Source organism: Montipora capricornis, chromosome 1 (genome assembly GCF_036669925.1).
Source record: "Montipora capricornis isolate CH-2021 chromosome 1, ASM3666992v2, whole genome shotgun sequence".
In the NCBI taxonomy this organism is placed as follows: Eukaryota; Metazoa; Cnidaria; class Anthozoa; order Scleractinia; family Acroporidae; genus Montipora; species Montipora capricornis.
Genome location: NC_090883.1, coordinates 26048346 through 26069392, shown reverse-complemented (window position 1 = coordinate 26069392; position 21047 = coordinate 26048346). Strand labels below are relative to the sequence as shown.

At 41.6% G+C, this 21047-nt stretch overlaps 1 protein-coding gene across 1 annotated transcript in view; it reads left to right on the top strand.

The window, feature by feature from the left end:
- Window positions 1–4959: 4959 nt before the first annotated feature.
- Window positions 4960–21047, top strand: part of LOC138037139 (uncharacterized) — a 21034-nt gene continuing 4946 nt past the window's right edge. Inside the window, exons 1-3 of the mRNA XM_068883133.1 lie at window positions 4960–5199; window positions 14828–14933; window positions 17927–18048. Of these exons, the coding sequence (XP_068739234.1) occupies window positions 5042–5199; window positions 14828–14933; window positions 17927–18048 (386 nt within the window). The 5' untranslated portion in view covers window positions 4960–5041. The remainder of the gene's footprint in view (window positions 5200–14827; window positions 14934–17926; window positions 18049–21047) is intronic.

Sequence of the window (21047 nt, the reverse complement as noted above, 5' to 3'; positions counted from 1 at the left end):
AAAAAATCATGCCTGAATACAATTAATATGGGTATTTTTACTGCGATTTTTATAATTCTGCGTAATCTCATCTTCAAGCGCCAACGACCAAACTGCGTTTTGGCCTTCCGAGATCTTCCGACACCAAGCCGAGAGTTGACCCGAAATTGATGCGTGACATGACTTTGGTTCCCACGGTACGTTAGTACATTCGAAATCGGCGCTGAGGGAAAGCGATGAAATATGTACGAATCTTTCAACTGAGGAACGCCTAAAAAGATGTCATAATAATGAGATATATATTCGAATTGTGAACTAAACAAAAACTACAATTCACTTTCCGGAGGCAAAGTCATTCTTCCCGGTTATGTTCGAAAAATTGATTGATGGAAGCCAAAACGCAGTTTGTCGCTTAGCGCCTGAAGAATTATGAAAATCGCCGTAAACTGGGTGATTATATTACTGCAATGTGTAAATATTTCTCATTCCTGTTCCTAAATCAAAATGTTGTAAGTCTAAGCATTTGCTATCTATTTTTGGCAATAAGGTGGTAAGTGCTTGAAGGTCCGTTTGAACGGTTTCAAATTTGACCAAAAATAAACAGAAAAAAAACAGGACTAAAACATTACATTTTCACTGTTATGCAATTGACCCTTGATTCATGGCTCTTCCTTTACAGGTTCGCACGCAACTGATAGTCTTAATAAAGAACATAGTCCTTAAACTGAACGAACAGTCTCGGAAGTCTGGATTCTCTGCCGGGACTACAGGAAACTAGAGTAGTTGGAACAGCAATAGGTGACTGGACTTGACGTCGACGAGGAAACCGCGTCGCTCTCAGCAACGGGAACCTCTGGTTCACGCAAAGAAGGACAAACTGGTTTCGTCGGTTCAACTTCAGAGGCTGCAACTGCTGGCTCGTCGGCAACATTTGAACCGTGCTGAATTTGCGTGTGATCGTCTATTGGGGCTCCGAGCGACTGTCCTACGATCACTAACTCTTTCAGCTAAGACCATGGTCCCCTTCTTCTCAACCACCGAGTATGGTGACGTCTCAAATGGTGAACTGAGTTTGTTCCTTTTCTCTTGACACAACAACACCGAATCACCTTCCTGGATGTTAGATTTCTTAGTGATTCGCCTTCATATCTGCATTAGTCTTCATCTTGGATTTTTTTTCAACATCTCTCTGCCTCACATCCAAATCCTGGCTTATCAACACTGTAGTTAAACTGAGGAATTTTGCCACGCATTTCTGGTCGGGGGTACACGTTCCCCGGATTTTGCCTCCTAGTGCTGGTTTTTAGGAGTTTTCGTGTCTGGCTCTGGTACATTGCTCTTCTCTTCTTCTTTTGTACCTATTCTAATGCTAAATGAATGGCATGATGGCTTGGCTGGCCCACGCGCCCATATATCATTTAGCTCGAGTGTCCGGTTGAGTAGTGGAGGCGAAATCTATACTTTTGCTCTGAAACCCCTCGTGCCCAATGTATTTTTAGTACACGTCGATAATAGTTTACGATGTGAACGATATGGAAGGTGACGTTTTCGTCGCTATTGCCCTTGTAGATAACTCCCTAGCTAATCTCAAGAATCTCTCACCATTTTGCTAAGGCCATCCCCCATTTTATTTTCTCCCTTTACCCTCGAATGCATTTCCTAATTTTGGGTCGGTCGGTCGGTGTAAAAAACAAACAAACAAAACGAAGATCAGAAGCAGTCTAAAAAAGTGGTTTCAAGCTGTTGAAAGAGCCGGTTGACAGCGGACAGAGGTTCTGATAGTCCAGGAATTCGAAGTCACATCTCCAGTGACGATCTTACTTCTATCTCTTGAATTAAGAAACCAAACAAAAGGTCCAAGTGCACAAAGACAAGAGCTCGTTTCCGTTATATAACTCAATCGCGTCATCAAGAAATCAACAAAGCGAAGCGAGAGAAAAGAAAGGTCTTGGTGGTAACAATGATGCAACTCATTTATGGGATAAGTCCGACGTGCTGGCTGGCTGTGTGAAGAGTTTTTTGATAAAAACGCAACGGGTACGTGGGTTTAGGGTACGATTCGAAATATACATGTCGTCAGTTGACTCGAACCTACCTGGCCATTTGACTACCACTAGATTAGAAGCAACCTCGAACCCAGGCTCTCTCTCTCTCTTTTCCTCCTTTGTCTCTCTCGACGACCAGGGAGGAAAAGAGAGAGAGCCTGGGTTCGAGGTTGGATCAGAAGCTTACACCAGTGACGTTAGTAAGTGGACGTCCTAAAATTGACTGAAACTGAATTCTGATAAGACATAATTCCTCGCTTTCGGCTAACATTTTCATCTTTGGCCCTTGCTTCCCCCCATTCTGATTGGCAATGATTCTATCAGCCCCTCAGAGTCTGCCAGGAACCGTATCATGATCATTACAATCAGCACTATGAAGCTCAAGTTAGTGCTATCTGTAAAGCTTTTTTTTTTCCATCTGCGCAATGTCTCTCGCATAAGCAAATACCTTTCTACACTGACTAAAAGCATTAAGACTCTGGTTCACGCTTTCATCACCTGCAAGCTGGACAACAGCAATTCACTCCTTTATGGCATATCGTGGTTGTGTCTTATTCAAATGCTCCAGTAAGTTTGAGCATGTTGCACCTCTCTAAATCGATTTGCATTGGCTCCAGGCTATGGCCTATGTATCAAACAACATATTGTTTTCAAAATCTTGGTAACTACATTCAAGGCACTGAATGGACTCGCACCTGGCTATATTACCGACTTTCTTGACAGATACGTTCCTACGCGACTTCTACGATCCTCTAATCAGTTGTTACTGAATGTTACAAGTAGGAACACTGTTTCGTTTGGAAAATGTACTTTCAGCGTTGCAGCGCCGAAAGTTTGGAATTCTGTTCCAATCCAAATTAGATCTGCCGAAAACTTAAATCAATTTAAATCTAAAACATATTTATGTTGTAATGCGTATTTTTAACTTTCTGTGGATCATGACATTATTTCACTTTTTATCGTTAATATTCTCTGCTTATAGTTTTTAGGATCTTTGTTATACTTTTATATAAATTTAATAGCTTTAGAGCCTTGTTTAAAACGCTATATAAAATACTATTATTATTATTATTATTATTATTATTATTATGTTTAAGATATCATAGCCGACTCGCAGAACTGATATCCATAAAGAAAGGCGAAGACTATGCAAAGACAATGACGTGGATAAGAGGAAAAGTTTCTTTCTCTATTTTAAGGTCAGCGCTACTCTGCCTCAGAGGCTCCAGATCAAATAGGAGGAGAACCAATAATGTTAAAGACATTGATGTGGACGTTGAACTTGCCAGATCTAATATTAAATGACTTTTCTATTTTTATTTTATTTATTTATTTATTTATTTATTTGGAAGTTTTAAAACAGTTTTAAACAGAGAAATATCTATATTGCTCGTAAATTCATAGTTCTTACCTTTTGGAGATATTTTAATTTTTGTAAATATTTTTATTTTTTATTATGCAAATAAAGTGATTATTAATTTTAAAAAAAATTATTACTATTATTATTATTATTATTATTATTATTATTATTTTATTATTATTATTATTATTATTATTATTATTGTCCAGTGTGTGGAAATGGGTGAATCATTTCGTTACTTAGGACGCTACTTTGACTTCAACAAGTCTAACAACTAACACATGTCAGAATTGTCCTCTCTTGTACAAGACTTGATGTGTTGCATTGATGAGAAACCACTGCATCCCAAAAACAAACTTCTGCTGTACAGCCGCTATGTCCTATCTAAACTAGCTTTTTGAAAGGGTTCCCAAGCTTAACTGGTGTAAAACTGAATCCATGACCGAGAATGTATTAAAATTCGCGCGCTAAAAAAAACCAATTGAACATGGCGGATCCTCAATATCGGTGCCCATTGCATTGTGGATTTTTAACAGGCTCCTACCCAGACCCCGGGGAATCATCACCTCATAATGAAGAACGCACCGCATATAACGACAAAAAGCACCTCAGATAATGATGACAAACAAAGCACCGCATATAATGTAAAAACTACTTCATATAATGACAAAACCACCACATACAACGACGAAAGCACTGCATATCATTACAAAAGTACCACATATAATGACAAAAGTACCGCATTTTATAAGAAAAGTAGTGCGTATAATATGAAAGGCACCGCATATAATGTAAGATGCACCGCAAATAACGTAAAATGCACCGCATATAATTAAAGAGGTTGATATGAGACAGTGTTGGCTTTCCATAGATAGTGACACGATATTGCTAGCGTCAGATTGAAGTTTCTCGCATTTTTGTCTCGCTTTCCTCTCGTGTTTCTCAGCTATCGCCTCGTGGATCCACAGCTACTTTGACAACGTTATGACGAAATTCATGATCAATAACAGGACAGACGTATGAAAAGCTGACATGGATTTGTTAACTTTACAGGTTGAGCTTTCGTACGTAAGCCTAATATGCAGAATCGTTCCAACATTTCGGCCAAAACCTTAGCTCATCATTTTTTAATACCGACGACCTTCTGGCACTTAAAGAAGAGCCAGGAATGTAGTTTTCTGAACGTCGATCGTTCTTTTTCTCCTTCCCTTCTCAAAAATACTGAATGAGATACTGCATGTCTTATCCTACAATGCCTCGATGTCATGTTTGGCCGAGGCTTGATCCAGGTTGGCCGCTATTTGTGGGCAATTGCGCGTTGTTCCTGCTAGTTTAGTTCGTGAGGATTTGCCGCACCTTTGTCACGTTAAAATGCTTGGAATAGTCGTGAAGGGATTACAATAACGCGAATTCACATTTAACGACGACGTTCTCGTTGCCGTTGCCGCCGTCATTACTAAAGCTCCCTACTGTCTCAGTGCGCCGGCGCTTGCTCTTAATCCCGCGAACTTTGGGCTTTATATTGTTGCATGACGATCACGCCAGGAAGTCTGAAACACGCTTGACATATTGGTTACACAATAGTTTTCATAGATGATAAGCGTACAAACTCGTCGCTTCCCTAGGGCTACCTGTCCACAGTCTCGAGTTTATCATAATGGCACTTTTGCTTCAGACGTTTATGCTTATTCAACTGCAGTTCTTCACTCTTTCCACAGCGGAAGAAACTTGCGAGAAAAGAGATGTATGTTCGTGTATGTTTAAAAATGGATCAGTGGTCAATTTACGGCCGGTGGATGGAGGTAGCAAGCCAAGGTAGGAATTCTAGCCGGAACTGAATATATGAGCTACAATAGGTTTCATCTGTGTCCAGCAAGTGACTCGCCAGTTCCTGCAATTTTTGCCTTCGTAACATCTTGGATTTCAAACAACTTGGATAAGTGAAAGGACGGGGGATGGTATGGGGTAAACTTATAATATTTTCGAGTCAGGAAAGGTGATATTTCCTGAGGAGACTGTATTACCTTTCTGTATGTTTTGCCCAGGCCAGCAAGCGTTAGGACTGTTCAGCAGAAACAGAGTTGGCATTGATCGGACCCAACTTCGGAACAAAATAAGATTCGCCTTCTGAGTCTCTTTTCCAAATCCACGGTCATTAGCTGTTTGACAATAACAAGTCAAAGACTTTATATCCTGTTTCCTTTAGTTTGATTGGGTATCTCTCTCACGGTCGGTCGCGTTCTCACTTGTTTAATACGTGGTTCCCATCCGGCCCTACTTCGTTGATTATATTCATTATACCCTTATAACAACTTCCCCGCTGCCATTAGAACCCATAACACTTTTCCCAACCTTTACGATTATCTGCGAGCGCGTGCCACCGTGCATTTCCGTGAACTAGAGGAAAGCAAACATTATCTTTGGAATCTTTCCGCCCGCCTGACACAGTATTAAACTATTCGATAAAGTGGACAGATGCTTTTTCTTTGAGAAAGGCAAGCTTTAAAGGTAAGGAAAATTTTCTACTTTATATCTAGATCTTGCTTCGTACTTGTGTGTTCCACTGTGAACATTATTTTGCATAGAACGAATACTTCATTAGAAGTATTTTGCATAGAACGAATACTCCAAACATTTCTTGGGAACCAGTTTGTTTAGCCGTTTTGACGTAGAAAGAAAATAAGAAAATAGCTGCCAAACAGTTAAATCACGTGTTTAAAAAAAACGAATTAGCTATCGCCGTCACGGGGATTTAGCAGCGGTCTCCCATCTAAGTACTAACCCCATTCGGAGGAGCTTAACTTCAACTGATACTTGGACTGGCATCAACGATTGTGATCTTTGTCAGTGTTAAATTCGCATATATGCCTTGACGAACTTTATAACCGTACTTGGAAGAAAAAAAAGCAAACTAACAAAAACCTGAAAAAGCCGGTGTCTTGCCGTCAATTTGGCAGAGATGCATCCTTTGTTTCGTGAGTTGTCAGTATTAAACACGCAAGGTAACTTGATCACAGGCGATTTTACTTGTACGACCAAAAGTACTATACTCACAGAAAAACTGAACGTAACAAAAATCTCCCGAAATGTTTTTTCGCTGATGGTAACTTGTTATATTCGTGGCACAAAATTTATGATGTTTTGATCTCGCAAATTTTGTTGCTGATTGTCTTATTCTAGATCGACACGTCCTATAAAAGTTCCTTCTGCTCTCCTTAAAAACTACATATCAATATTTATTTACTTTTGCGTCAATATTTGTTTTGCATATATATAAAAGCAGGCGAGCAAAATCTGTACCTTGCTTAGTTCGTATTTTTGAACGTCAAAATAGAATTTTTTGTCGTATGTTCCTGACACAAGTGGCATATTTTGACGTCCGGCCCCCATCCAGATACTAACCCTTCCGGAAAGGAGTTTAACTTCAGTGAACATTTGTCTTGGAAAGCTGTGAGAAATTTAGGGTACACGCTTAAGTTTGGTGGTGAAAAAGAAGTTGTAAATCATCAATATGTCAGCCAAATGTTTTCTCGATTTCCTTTTATTTTCTTCAATCTTTCTGGGTTTAGTATTTTACTGAACCACATGTCTTCTCAGGGGGTATTTAGCAAAGATATCTACCATGGCACAGTAATGATTTACGATACCAAAACAATATCGTGTACTGTTAGAGGTACATATTACGCAAGGACAACGTTAACTTGAATCTCCGGGGAAAAAACAAAACGCAGCTCAGTTGACAGTTATGGAAAAAACACTGTCAAGTTACTGCACTACCACATGTACGAAATGCGTTCCTACTTTAAAAAATATCCCGTATCTCTTCAATTGCTCATCCCCTCGCCCCTTCCCCAGCCAAAAATCCCGTATCCCTACAATTTTTTTTAACCTAAATATCCCGTATCCTGATCGCCTCTCGGCCTTTTGGCTAAGATTAGTTTCTCGGCCAAGGGCTACGGTCAAGTACCATTGTACTACGTAGGGTACTTTTTTCAGTGCCATAAGGGCAGGCACAGAACAGTTTCGGCTGTTGGTCTGTTCTCTCGAGAAGCGATCACTAAGGTTTTTTGGTTTCGTTTTTGATACTTTTTTGTTCAGCTCGAGTGTAGAATCATGACGAACTTTTGTAATTTCTGAAAACTATTTACTACTTGTAGCTTTTGTTGAGTTTTGAATCGATGGTAGAGAGTTTTAGCGATTCTGGATTTCTGGATGTAAGCTTTTTTCTTAGCGAGACTTCAAGTTGTGGAACGTTTGATACCAAGTTACTCTAATTCTCTATTTTCGAATTCCCCATAATACACTTTGTTTGCCCCCCAAATTTTGCATAACTATTGTTTTCAAATGCTCTTGGGGACACTGCATATTCCCAAGAGCATTTGAAAACAATGGTTTATGCAAAATTTGAGGGGCAAACAAAGTGTATTATGGGGAATTCGAAAATAGAGAATACTGAAATCAAGATTATGGGATTGTAAATTTAGAACTTTGGACTGGACTATAGAACACGCAATTACGGAATTTTAGATTTTTGAGCATTGAGAGAAATGGAGTACAGATGTTGTCTTCTTGTCTTCGCCACGGCAAATCCTTTTGTCTTCAACACGGCAGATTTAAACAGCTTGCAAGGAACTAAACTAGGATCACGTAACTCAGACTTCGAATACAGGGCCCGGTTGTTCGAAAGCCGATTAACTTAATCCAGGATTGGCGTAAACTTTTGTTTCATGTTTCCAACGTTTTGGTGAAAGTCGTCTTTGCTTATTTTTGTTTTTCAAGATTGACTTCTGCTAATGGAAAGTTTTACCGAATATCAGCCTTGAACAGCATTTGGGAGTGGAGAATAATAAAACTCCTTCGTTAATTTTATAATCTGAGATTAGCGTTAATCGGCTTTTGAACAACTGGCCCAGGATGATAAGTTGTTGAACTGTGATTTGTAATAAGTTTTTCCGATGATTTAAGGCTGATCTTGTAATTTTTGGATGAAAGGAGTTAAAGAAGCAAGTAAACCTGTGGGATTTGAATAAAGTCTCCATCAAAAAATGAATAAAAAATAAAAAATCCCGTATCCTGATAACCAGCTAGTAAGGCTTTGTTGTTTGCATTTGCAAATTTATTAACATTAATAATGAGTTTTTACAACAAACAACTTCAAGTTATGTTACAGATTTATCTTTCTAGTAATCTCTCGCCATTTTCCGAAGTTTACCTGTAGTTGAAGTTCACTGTAACTGTACAATTTGTTTTAACCGTTTGCGCTTTCCACGGATACGCCCTTGTAGGCGTCTTGTTTTTGGTACATTTTTGTCTCTGGCAAGCATGCTTCTTTCACTAAATTTATGATAGCATGTCGCACAAAATAATAGAAAAATGCCTTTATGTTTAATCTTGATCCTTTTGGTAAGATGAAATAAAAAGTAAAAAGATTATAATATTATTATTATTAGTTTCTATGTAAGTGTTTCTGCTTGAAACAGGTTCAAGAAAAGTGTATCCAACAGAACATGCCGCTTTATGTAGTCTTCATAGACTTCAGTAAAGCCTTCGATACTGTTTCGCGACAAGGACTTTTGCAGGTACTCAAGAAATATGGTTGTACAGAGACGTTTGTCAGCCTGATCGAGGCACTCCATACAGGTATGCAAGCAAACGTGGCAATGTGTGGTTCAGTATCTAAAGACGTTTCAGTAAGCAACGGGGTGAAACAAGGGCGTGTGCTGGCACCTACACTCTTCTCGATATATCTGGCAGCCATGCTTGAGGTGCCTTCAAAGACACTTCAGAAGGAGTATACATTCAAACAAGGAAGGAAGCAGACTTGTTCAATGTGGCACAGTTTAAAGCCAAGAGTAAGACATCGATAAAGATAGTAAGAGAAATGCTCTATTCCGGCGACAGTGCTCTAGTTGCACACAGTGTGGAAGATATGCAATCTTTAGTGGAGAAATTCGCTAGAGTAGCTAGCCAATTCAGCCTCCAAATCAACATCAAGAAGACAGAGTGTCTTTATCAACCATCAAAGTTCCAATTATCAACATCACTATCAGAAGAGATCAGCATTGGTACAGAGCCACTAGTCAAGTGCAAGACTTTCAAGTACCTAGGGAGTACTGTTTCAGAGAATGCTACGTTGGAGGATGAACTATCTCTCAGAATGGGAAGAGCGAGTGCTGTGTTTGGAAACGTGAGGGAGAGACTGTGGAACAATCGACATGTGTCTAGATCTATCCGTGTGAAATGCAAAGTGTACCGAGCGACAGTACTGGCTACTCTATTGTACGGTGCTGAAACTTGGACTGTCTACAGAGTGCAGGTGAAGAACCTCCACGCGTACATGATGAGACACCTTCGAGCCATAATGAACATCTCATGAAAAGACAAGATAACCAACATAGAAGTGTTGAAACAAGCTGGCCTACCATCAATGGAGGACATGCTAATACAGATGAACCTGAGATGGCTCGGACATGTTGAGAGGATGGACCACCAGCGTCTCCCTCGGCAGCTACTCTACTCACAGTTATGCGAGGGCAAACGCAATCAGGGTAGACCAAGGCTCAGATTTAAAGACACTGTAAAAAGAAACCTGGAGAAGGTGGACATAGACAGGAGTTCCTGGCAGCAGAAGGCTAAGGACAGAGCTGTGTGGAGGAATCTGATCAGACATAAATGAAACAGTCATTGTTCGCCCACGACAGGCTGCTGTGATGATGATGATGATGTAAGTGTAATGGAAGTGCACTTTAATCCCTTTCTACTTAGTTCACTTGAACTGCTCTTTAATAGTGATCATTGTGGAACTACTCATTACAAACAAAGCATTCCAATAAAACATTACACGGTTGAAAAATACCCAGTCAGACTGAGAGACTGGATGTCGTATTGTGAGGCATTATATTACAATACCATACAATACTTTATTGACACTTCCCTTTCAGAGCTTTTCAGTGACAATATATATTATTGGCATCACACAATTTTACTATGTGACAGTTGGTGCAACGCGTATCACATAACATGAGAGATGACGCAACCCGATCACGTGACATAGCTGGACCGCGTGCGATGGATTTTTTTCTGTTGTGCATAGTTTCAGTGAACTGTTTTGAAATGTACAGCGTTCAATTGGTACAAACCGGGGAAAATTAAAGACAAGTTGTGGAAAACTGTTGTTTCGTCGCTGGTAACATTACTAGCTGTTTGAGTTGAGTAAATATCAACTAGTCTCTTTCCCTTCCTCTTGATGACTAAAGAGAGTCAAATCCCCCCCGCAACAGATAAGAAACAAGCAAGTGGGCATGTGAGGGAACCCGAAACTAGAACGAGAACGAAAATACATAGAAATAGATATGACTTGATTACAATACTTGAATATGCTGGGAAACAATGTTTGAAAGTACAAGTCTGTCCGCCAAAAGCAGGCATAAGTACAACATGTAAGCGTCGGATCTCCAGTTTCCTAGAATTTTAATGAGTTCAGCTGGGATTCCGCACTTAAAGGTGAATGTAGCCCTTCCGCGGTGTAAACTGTGGCCGGAGAAATCCCTGGGGATTGGAGGAGTCAAGGGATGCTAAATGTTTGATGTCATCGTTGTGAGACTTGGCCGTGATGCAATCGAACTGGTTGGCATTGGTGGTAAATGTGAAGAGAGGGTATTTGACAGGAGCGGAGACTGTGCGACGCAATGAGTGGAGCGCAAACCTGGAACAGAGAGGTGATCCTGGAATTCGCGGAACTGGAACAACAAAAACAGTATCGCCAAACTGGCGAGTTTTTGTGCGCGTGACTGTCAGAAGGGCGCCAAAACGGGAGTCGAGTGAACGTGGAACGAGGTTGGCTGTTCTGAAAAATGTGAAGAAACCATCGAGAAAGGCAGACCACAAGGCGAGATGGGCGGAGTCACAGAGGTTGAGATGGGCGTGGAATTGTAACAAGATTGATGGAGAGAGGGGGTGGGGGGGGGGGTTTTCGGTGAGGAACGTGGACCATGGACTTCTCCAAACCTTTCTGGGTTAATTTAACATGAATGTCATCGAAAGCTTAAGTGTCAAAATGGCAAAATACAAGTAAACGACGGAGAACACTAAGATAATTGTTTATGGTCTGCTACGATTTGACGGAAAAACTGACCAAAGTAATGAACGCAGAAATGGTAGATGCTGGAAATGGCCATAATTTGACGCTTCCTGTGACGGCGAACATTTAGAGCGAGGCGATGATTAGGGAACCGAGATGGATGAAAGGTGGATACGCCGAGTGGAAAAAGCAGCCGTCCAAGAAGCCGCCCACTCCGAAGAGACAAGCATCGGTGCAGAAATGAGACTCGTCGAGCCAAGGACAGGAACGAAAGGACAGAAAAGCAAAGGAAAGGAAGTTTATTTAAGTGTCTAGTCGTTCTAGCGCTGGAGCACTAATTGGGGACACCGTAAACTGAAATTAACAATTTACGAAAATCAAGTCAAATGTTGGTTTTGAGGGGAGGGGAAACCGGAGTACCCGGAGAAAACCTCTCGGTGCAGAGTAGAGAACCAACAAACTCAACCCACATATGACGCCGAGTCTGGGAATCGAACCTGGGCCACATTGGTGGGAGGCGAGTGCTCTCACCACTGCGCCATCCCTGCACCCCATTTTAAGCCGAGAAGAACTTGTCCCTTCAAATGAGTAAATTTGTGAGGAAGTCGGCGAAGTTCTTGTAGGACACGCTGCTTGAATATTTTCCTAGGGCTAATGCAAGTGCAGGCAAGCGCAGACGTAAGAAAGCTTGCCAATAACGGACTGTAATTCGGACTTGGATACACGTGGCGAACTAAGCCAATGGCTGAGAAGTTGGGAAGTTTGGTTTAACTTGCCGTGAGGAACCTCTAGATTCATGACGACAGTGTCGTGTGTGAGACCTTGAAAGACCATTTTGGTGGAGGGAGGACAGTCCTTTGTGGGCGAAGATTCGAGACCCAGGCTGGTGAAAGTGTCTTCAAGGTGTGAAAAGGCGAGTAGCGTGTCGTCGTAGGACGCCTCAACGCCGCCGAAGTCGTCGATGTCGTTCACGCAACGATGGTGACATACTGTACGGAAAATGTGAGCAACAGCGTTAGTAGTACGCTGGCAAGCAAGAGTAGCCGAGTGGAGATCGAACGGGAGGACGAGGTCGAAGTATAACAAAGCTTTCCAGAGGTAACCGAGAAGGATGTAATCTTTGGGGTCGACGGGATTTGTCGGTGCGCACGCTTCAAATCTTTCTTGAAAACGTAACAACCTTGGCCCTTGGCCACGATAAGGTCGACGAAATTGGCGAAACGAGGGAGAGTGAGGTGGAAGGGCTTGTCAAGAAAAGAATCCTTAGGAATTCCATCAGGCCCTGGGGAAAGCTTAGATCCAAAATGACGCGTCCTTTACTTCCGTCTTTAGGAACAGTTTGAAGCGGAAAACTGCAGAGGTGTCGGAAAAGGATTGCTAATGAAAGGCCCAGCAGTGGCTGCATGTTCTATCTCAGTGAAGAAAAAGGCATCGGTGGTGTCAGGAAAGCGGACCCCTGAGAAATGGTTAGATGATGACGGTTCTGGAAAGGCAGCAGCGTGGTAGTTGATTGGCCAACCGAAAGCGAGAAAATCAGCGACAATGCGATCAGAGTAGTGTTCGAGGGCCGAGTTCCACAAGCAAGATTCAACTTTGATGGTACGGGAATACGAGCGCCAAAGGCATTCGAGAAGCGGTGATTTTGAGCAGAGAATATGACCAACAACTGCAGCATGCGAGTGGGTGCGAGAGAGTGAAAGTTGACCAGGTGGCAAGGTCGGAACGTGCGAGGAGAGGAGGATCGGTGAGGATTGGTCAGAGGTGGGTGGAGGTGGAAGTGAGGGGACTAGTCAATCGGACGAGGGAGATATTGGTTGGGTCGGGCACGAAGCGATGTGTGATCCGGAAGTTTGCAATATGCACAAACGTTTTTTACTCCCTGTTGATGTGACGCGTTACTGCAGGAGCCAGTACGGTTCCATAGTTGCGCTGCTGGGTGCTACTGGTTGTGGTGACGTGGGTGTTGTTTTTGCTTGAAGTACGCAATTTTGCGAGAAGACGGTTTGACTCGGTGATATTAAAGCGCCAGTTTCGCTAAAATCGCCACGCCAATTGGCGAGGCTGGCTTTGTCGGGGTCCAAAACTGCGGCGTGAAAGGATAGAATGGCATTTCAGCAATACTTGGACCCTAGACGCATGAGGGATATCAAGTGTACGTGTTGTTGCATTAGAGCGTGTTTAGCTGGGGTTTCTGAAGTTAAAATATCCGGATAGCCGTAAACAAACTCCGCGGTGGAAAGGTCTTTAAATTACTTCCGGGAAAGGCCAAATGGAACGGGTGGCCCAGGTTCGATTCCCAGACTCGGCGTCATATGTGGGTTGAGTTTGTTGGTTCTCTACTCTGCACCGAGAGGTTTTCAAGTGTTGTTGCATTAGAGCTTGTTTAGCTGGGGTTTCTGAAGTTAAAATATCCGGATAGCGGTAAACAAACTCCCTGGTGGAAAGGTCTTTCAATTACTTCCGGGAAAGGCCAAATGGAACGAGTTTTCAATGCGTGTATTGTGGTCGAGCAAGCCTTGAGACTTACCAATGTTAAAACCGGCTCGAACTGTATCCAGCGAAGGAATGGTGGAAGGCTTTGACGAGCTAGTTGGCATCAGAGACCGCGCCTTTTCTTGCGCCTCAAGTTCCAGCAGACGGATCTCTAGCTGCTGTTTCTTGATTTGTAGGTTAAGAAGCTGGACATCAGAAGAATTGCCGGGGCAGCGTTTGAAGCTGGGGGACCACGTGGAGTAATGGCGTCGATTTGCGGCGCAGACTTGGCGGGCGGAGCGCTGTGTGGCGGCCGTTCGAAGGATGGCAGGTCATAAACAAAACCCGAGGAGAAGGATGGGCCCTTTGTCTTGCGTTTTCCAGCAACTGCGGCCATAACGAACCAAGTCTGTCTCTCAGATGTTTTTTTCGGTCACAACATATTGGAACAAAGGATCAATTTTTAATTTGAAACGAGTCAAGTAGAATTGAAATTGGACTTAATAAGCGTACATTTTTAGTTGCCCTGCTTTGCTCAAAATAAATCTAGATGGATCCGATATTGTTTACTTTGTGCTGATGCCTTTATTAAGTGTAGCATAGGAAAACTTGGGTTTTCATCGTTAGCTGTTGTGAAGCCAACTTGTGTGGGGCCAGTGGTAACTACATGGATGACCTGATCTTATAAGGCATTTCAAACTGCCTGATAGGTTCATGCTATGGACAGGTTTCAACAGTGCCTAGAAATTCCTAGTGGACAAACATTTAAAATACATAATAATGTTATTTTAGGAGATATTAATGCAGAGTGACTTGCCTTCTCAACTAGCCCCTTCTATTCTCCCTTTAAATTTTGTCAAGTTGTAAATAAACTGTCGGCTGAATTTGCAGGTTTACTGGGATAATGGGTGCTGAAGGTCGAATATTTGATTGGAATCCTTGCACTCCATTTGAAACTGAACTGGCTGGAAGAAGGCAAGGGTGTAATAATACTATGGTAAGTGTTACTAGTAGCCAATTGCACTAATTGCATAAAGTCACAATTACAATAAGTGTTATAGTAATTATTGGATTGAATGGAGTAGAATTCAGGGAGTAATTGTGCAAGTGATTTTAAAATCAGCCGAGTGCGCAGCGCAGTGCTGATTTGAAATTACGAGCAAGATTACTCCCTGAATTGTACGACACGAAGTTTAATTACTAATTAATGCATATCTTATAATCTGGAAGAAAATTCGAGGATAAAAAGTCTTTGAATACCTTTTTGTCTGACGAAGTTAAAATTATATTCAATCTGTTTCACCTTAACTCTGTACAGGAATGGACCAATTCTGACAATTTTCTCCATGACATTGCCACGCACCCATTTTGGCCCCCTGCAGTAGTTGCGCACCCACACATGCTGGTCACGGTTCACAAAACGACTTCATTTTACTGTGGTTGGACTGGAGCAGGCTTGCCAGGATTCATTAAGTCTAACCTTGTCTTGACGTTGCGTCATTGGAGCACATGAGCGTGGTTCAGCTCAGTCTGTGGTTGCATGTGGAGCTGATCAATATGCAAGTAGGAACCTATCAAGGCTAGTGGTGGAGAGTACTCCCTGACTTATCAGCCATCACCACTTTCTTGAAGCTCTGTACCAGTCTTTCAACCTAACTATTGGTCGAGGGATTTTAGGGCACACCGGTCACGTGCAAAATGCCATTCGCCTTTGTAAAAATTGAGTGAATTGAAAAAGTATGAAGTGAATTGGGGGCCGTTGTCGGACACTATCTGATCAGGTAGTCCCAAGCAGGCAAACACGGATCGCAAGGTGCAGACAGTCTCCTCCGCAGTAGTGTTCTTGCACTCGAGGATCTCAGGCCAGTTGCTGTGAGCATCAATTATCACCAATTGCATCTTTCCTTCCACAGGACCTGCAAAATCCATGTGAAGTCTTTGCCGGGGAAGAGCAATATATTCCCACCGATGGCGAGCGGGTTATTCACCGTCTCCTGGCATCCTATTCAATTTCCAACTGCCGCCTATATGTCTTTGTCTATGTTAGGCCACCAAACATACCCGTGGGACAAGCCTTTCATCTTCACCACACCAATGTGTCCCCAATGAAGTGTGTACAAAACTCTGTGTGGCAGTTTTGCCTGGAACCACCACTCTACTTTCCCACACAAGAACTCCATGGTGAACCGGGATTTCTCTTGAACGGTGAGCGTACGGAATGATGTCAGGGTAGACTTCAGCTCCTTGCCAAACCACTGGCACCAGCTTTGAAACTCGAGAAAGCACTGGGTGTGGGTCTCTCCTTGTCTGTACCCTCAGTGACTAGGAGTGACTAGGAAGGCCTCAATCTAGGAGGGCCTAGGAGTGACCAGGAGGGCCTCAATCAAGGAGGGCCTAGGAGTGACCAGGAGGGCCTCAATCAAGGAGGGCCTAGGAGGGACCAGGAGGGCCTCAATCAAGGAGGGCCTCAATCAAGGAAGCATGGAACATATCTACCTCATCAGGTTCGTTGGTCTGAGCCTGTGGTCGGGTAATCGTGATCATCACAGTTAGACCTTATCTTGAAGCAGCATATCCTTCACCACCCTGAAGCTAGCTTCTTCCTCAGCTCCCCATGAACACTTCACATTCTTCTGCAACAGTCTATGTAGCCCAATCAGGTAAGCATTTGGCATAGTACTGGACCATGCCTAGAAAAGCATGTAGCTGTTTCACATCCTGAGGTTTTCGCACCTTGGTGATGACCCTCACTTTCTTGGGAGACTGTTGCAGTCCTTCAGCAAATCTGACGTGACCCAAATACTTCACAAAGCTCCATACGTCGTACTTTCAAGCCTCCACAACACTGCAACCAGCCACTCAAGGTGTTCCTCCGAAATATCATTCAAATAGCAGAAGACCCTTGGTATTCCTTGCAGTACCTGGTTCATGGCCCGCTGCCAGATGGTCGGTGCTGAAGCTACACAAATGTTGGTAGTGGTACAAACCACGGCGTGTTGATGGTAAGGAATGGCTTAGACTTTTCCTCAACCTCGATTTGTAAATAAGCATGATGCAAGTCAATGACTCTAATCAACGGACCCTCACCGAGGTTGGCAACAATGTCTTCTATGCGCAGGAATGTATTCATCCGGGTGAAGGTTCTATCGAGGCGGTAAGTTCGTGCTGTGAGCATCAAAGGGATCTAGTAACAAGATTGTTCTCAGTGTCTAGCAACATTCTTCAAGATGGAGAATGCGGGGAAGGAGAAGACACGCACACTGTACTAAAAACAAGCTTTTATTTCATTTCCAGTATCGATAAATTCTAGTGATAACACATCGAATAACTTTTAAACTTTGTAAAAAATAATTTGCAATCTTCTCAGTCACTTCGATCGACGGCCAAAATTCAGCCGGCGATCACCCCTTTCTCAAGCGATGATTTTCACCGGCAACCGGCGCTTAGTGACATCCCTGATAATAATGCGGAGGTCTGGGTGCTGGTGAGTCTCACCAAAATGTAGACTTTAGCGCATTCACAGGTAATCTTGTAGACTACGCCATCTTGTATCACTGAAGCGACCATGTCTTTCAATCACACTAAATGTGATCTGAGTGTTGCGTTCGAACTTGAAGACGGCGCGAATGCCCTGTTCTTGAGGGCAGTGGTGAATACGGTCTGATACTCCTTTGACTTTTTGTCAACAATGGCGGTTTTAACAACTCTGTTGCTGTTTCTTTACTTTAAATTAAACAGCCTTTCCTGTTTTGGTAACCTTCCTCAAAGTAATCGGGATTTCAACAGAAATATTTTAATGTTACCACAACATCTTTATCTGTCGAGTGTTTGGTTTCATTATCGGTCAAATGATTGTAAACCACATGACCACTGACTGCTGAAAATATATCTTGAAATATTGATTGCCGTGAGTTGGAAATTTTTAGGATCAACATGAGTTTTATTTCATTAAACTGTTAGCCTATATCTAAGTGATTTATTTTTGTGTAGGTTTGTCAAGTGGCAGCTTATGGAGATCAAAATGCTGGATCACAAAACACAACATTTTCTGTTGAAAATGGGAATGTTGTCGTTGCATATGGACAACAGGCTGGCTTTGACAAATATTTGAGGTACTAACAGGCTATGACACACTTATGGTATTATGTTGATTACTTCTAAGAGTTCACCCTTTCAAATAATGAATTTTATTTTTCTCTCAGGGCTGAGCGGGCGGAATTCAACATTGAAATCCTGCAATCTGATTGGTTTTGGGAGTGGGCGGAGTTTTCTCATCCGGCCCGCTCACGGCGGGCGGAATCCTATCCTTAGCTGCGTGCATGAGCTTGTGTGATGACCTTACATTTCCATTTTTTTTTTTTTGACACCCAATCTCTTTTACATACAGAAGGTACTTTTTATTAGACAAAACGTTTGGAAATACAATTCAAATTAAAATATTTCTCTTTGCCACATTCAGTTTGTAAGACGCGTAATACTGCATTCGCTATCAAGCGCGGTGCGAGTCAACAATTAAAAAAGGGATTTCAGAGAGGAAGGGAGAGAGAGAAAGGAAAAAAATTAGAACGTTACTTACCAGCTAAGGGTCGGTCCGTACAGCGACCTCGGTTTTGAAAAAGTTGCCTTCGTACTGCGGCCTCGGGCAGCATTTTCAAGACCGGGTCCAGAAATTTAAAGACTGTAAGCTTTTGGCTGGGAAATAACATATATTTATTTTCCTGTCATGACACCTACATCTACATACTCGGAAAAAAAACATCCGTGCTCCTTATAGGAGGTGACCCTAGGATAGCTTAGGATTGAACTAGGTTTATAAAACAAACATCCTGAATACTGCTAGGATTAAATTGTCGATCCCGGCATTGCATATTTACATTTTTTTGTTTTTAGGTGAGATGATAAGTTTTACTGCGATTTTTATAATTCTGCGGAATCTACTAATGAACTTAGAAATGTCAAGAGGAGACGTAGAAGATTGGAGAGATCAATGAGAAAATCTGGCCTTGAATCTGACAAACAAGCTTTTCGTCTAATCTGTCAGGAATACTCTTCTCTTCTCAAGGTCTCTCGGTCTGCATATTATTTTGGCCGTGTTTCTGATTGCGATGGTGATACTCGGAAATTGTTTCAAATCGTGAAATCACTGTGCATAAAATGGTGTGGGAACACCTTTCCTGAGTATAGTATAGTATAGTAGTCCGTTTGGCAAATGATTTCGGGGAATTTTTTATCAAGAAGATTGTGGAGAACATTGATGCTATCAAATTGAATCTATAGCCTCCTCTTGTGGACCGTGTTTGCACTGAGGTGAAATTAAGTCAATTCTCTGAATTGTCCGAAAACAAGATAAATGCCAGCTGGATCCTCTACCAACATGGCTGCTCAAACTTTGCATTGATCGATGCTCTGGCTTCCAAAGTCACTTATTTTGTAAATTACTCATTGTCCAAGGGCTATGTACCTGATCAGTGGAAAACTGCGCTAGTTACTCCTTTACAAAAGAAGAATGGAAACGATTTTGATTTTAAGAATTACAGACCAGTTAGTAACCTTCCATTTATTTCGAAAATTGCTGGAAAAGCTGTTGTCGATCAACTTTTTTATACTACTACCGGATTGTCAGTCAGCCTATCGTAGTTTTCTTTTACTGAGACTGCCCTTCTTAAAGTCCAGAATGATATTTTGTTGAATATGGATAAGCAAGAAGTTACTCTTTCGGTACTCTTAGACCTTAGTGCAGCATTTGATACGGTTGACCACTCTTTACTACTGAAGACTTCAGAAGGTGTCTTTGGTGTTACGGACACTGCTCTTGTATGGTTTCAGTCTTACCTATCGAATAGGAAACAACGCATTGTTATAGAGAACAATCTCTCCTGAAGATGAACTTGTCTTGTGGAATACCTCAGGGAAGCCCTTTTTCTTCTCTATGGGTCTAAATTATTCGAAGTCATGATAAGAAAACACTTTCCATCTGCACATGCTTTTGCAGGTGATACCCAGATTTACTTTACTTTCAAACCGGAATCACAGCTGGCTCAGGATAACGAGCTAGTACAATTGAAAAGTATATTGCCGATATTCGTGCTTGGATGGTCCCTTATCGTCTTATGATAAATGACTTTAAGACGGAATTCTACATAATTTCTATAACAGTTGGAGACTCAATTATTGAACCAGTTAAGAATGCAAGAAAACTGGGATCTTGGTTTGATGAGCACATGGCGATGGACATTCACATTGGGAACATTTGTAACAAAGCTTTTAAGGGTCTTTACAACATTAGACAAATTAGAAAATTTATTTCCACTGAGGCCACCAAAATATTAATTCATGCTTTTGTAACATCTCACTTGGATTATCGCAACTTCCAATATTTCAGCTGGATCGGCTTCAAAAATTCCTTATGCAGCAAGAGTCATCTGTCTAGTGCCCAAATTTAATCAAATCTCACCTTATTTAAAAGATCTTTACTGGTTACCCGTAGAGCTTTGGATCGAGTTTAAAATATCATTACTTGTTTTCAAATCATTAAATGGTATCGCTCCACGTTATATCTGTGATCTCATCAGGAAAAAGGCACCAACCAGAAGCTCTTTGAGATCCAATGACCTTTCTTTGTTGGAGGTGCCTCGAACCAAATGCAAGACTTTCGGTGACCGAGCATTCGCTTTTTCTGGTCCATCCAAGTGGAATAAACTGCCATTGGCAATTAGAATGGCCCCGAACTTAGATACTTTTCAGAGACACTTGAAGACATCCTTATTTAAAAAAGCATATGACACTTAGTTATGCCCAGGCTTTTATATATTTTATTTCGCACTTTTCTATTTGACTGATTATTCTTAATTTCTTATATTTTATTGATCTTAACTGCATTTTCCTTTTACATTGTTATGCGCTTTTTAATATGATATAAAAAGCGCTATATAAATTCATTAAATTAAAATTAAATTTAAAGACCTTTCAAAATGATGAAGAATGGTGTTTTTTATTTTGGAATATCTTCTTTCATTTCAGAGATATTCAAGTTCTTGTTGAAAAATACTGTACACATGAACAAAAAATCACAAAATTGAGAATTGAATATCTCCGAAAATATTGGATGTGT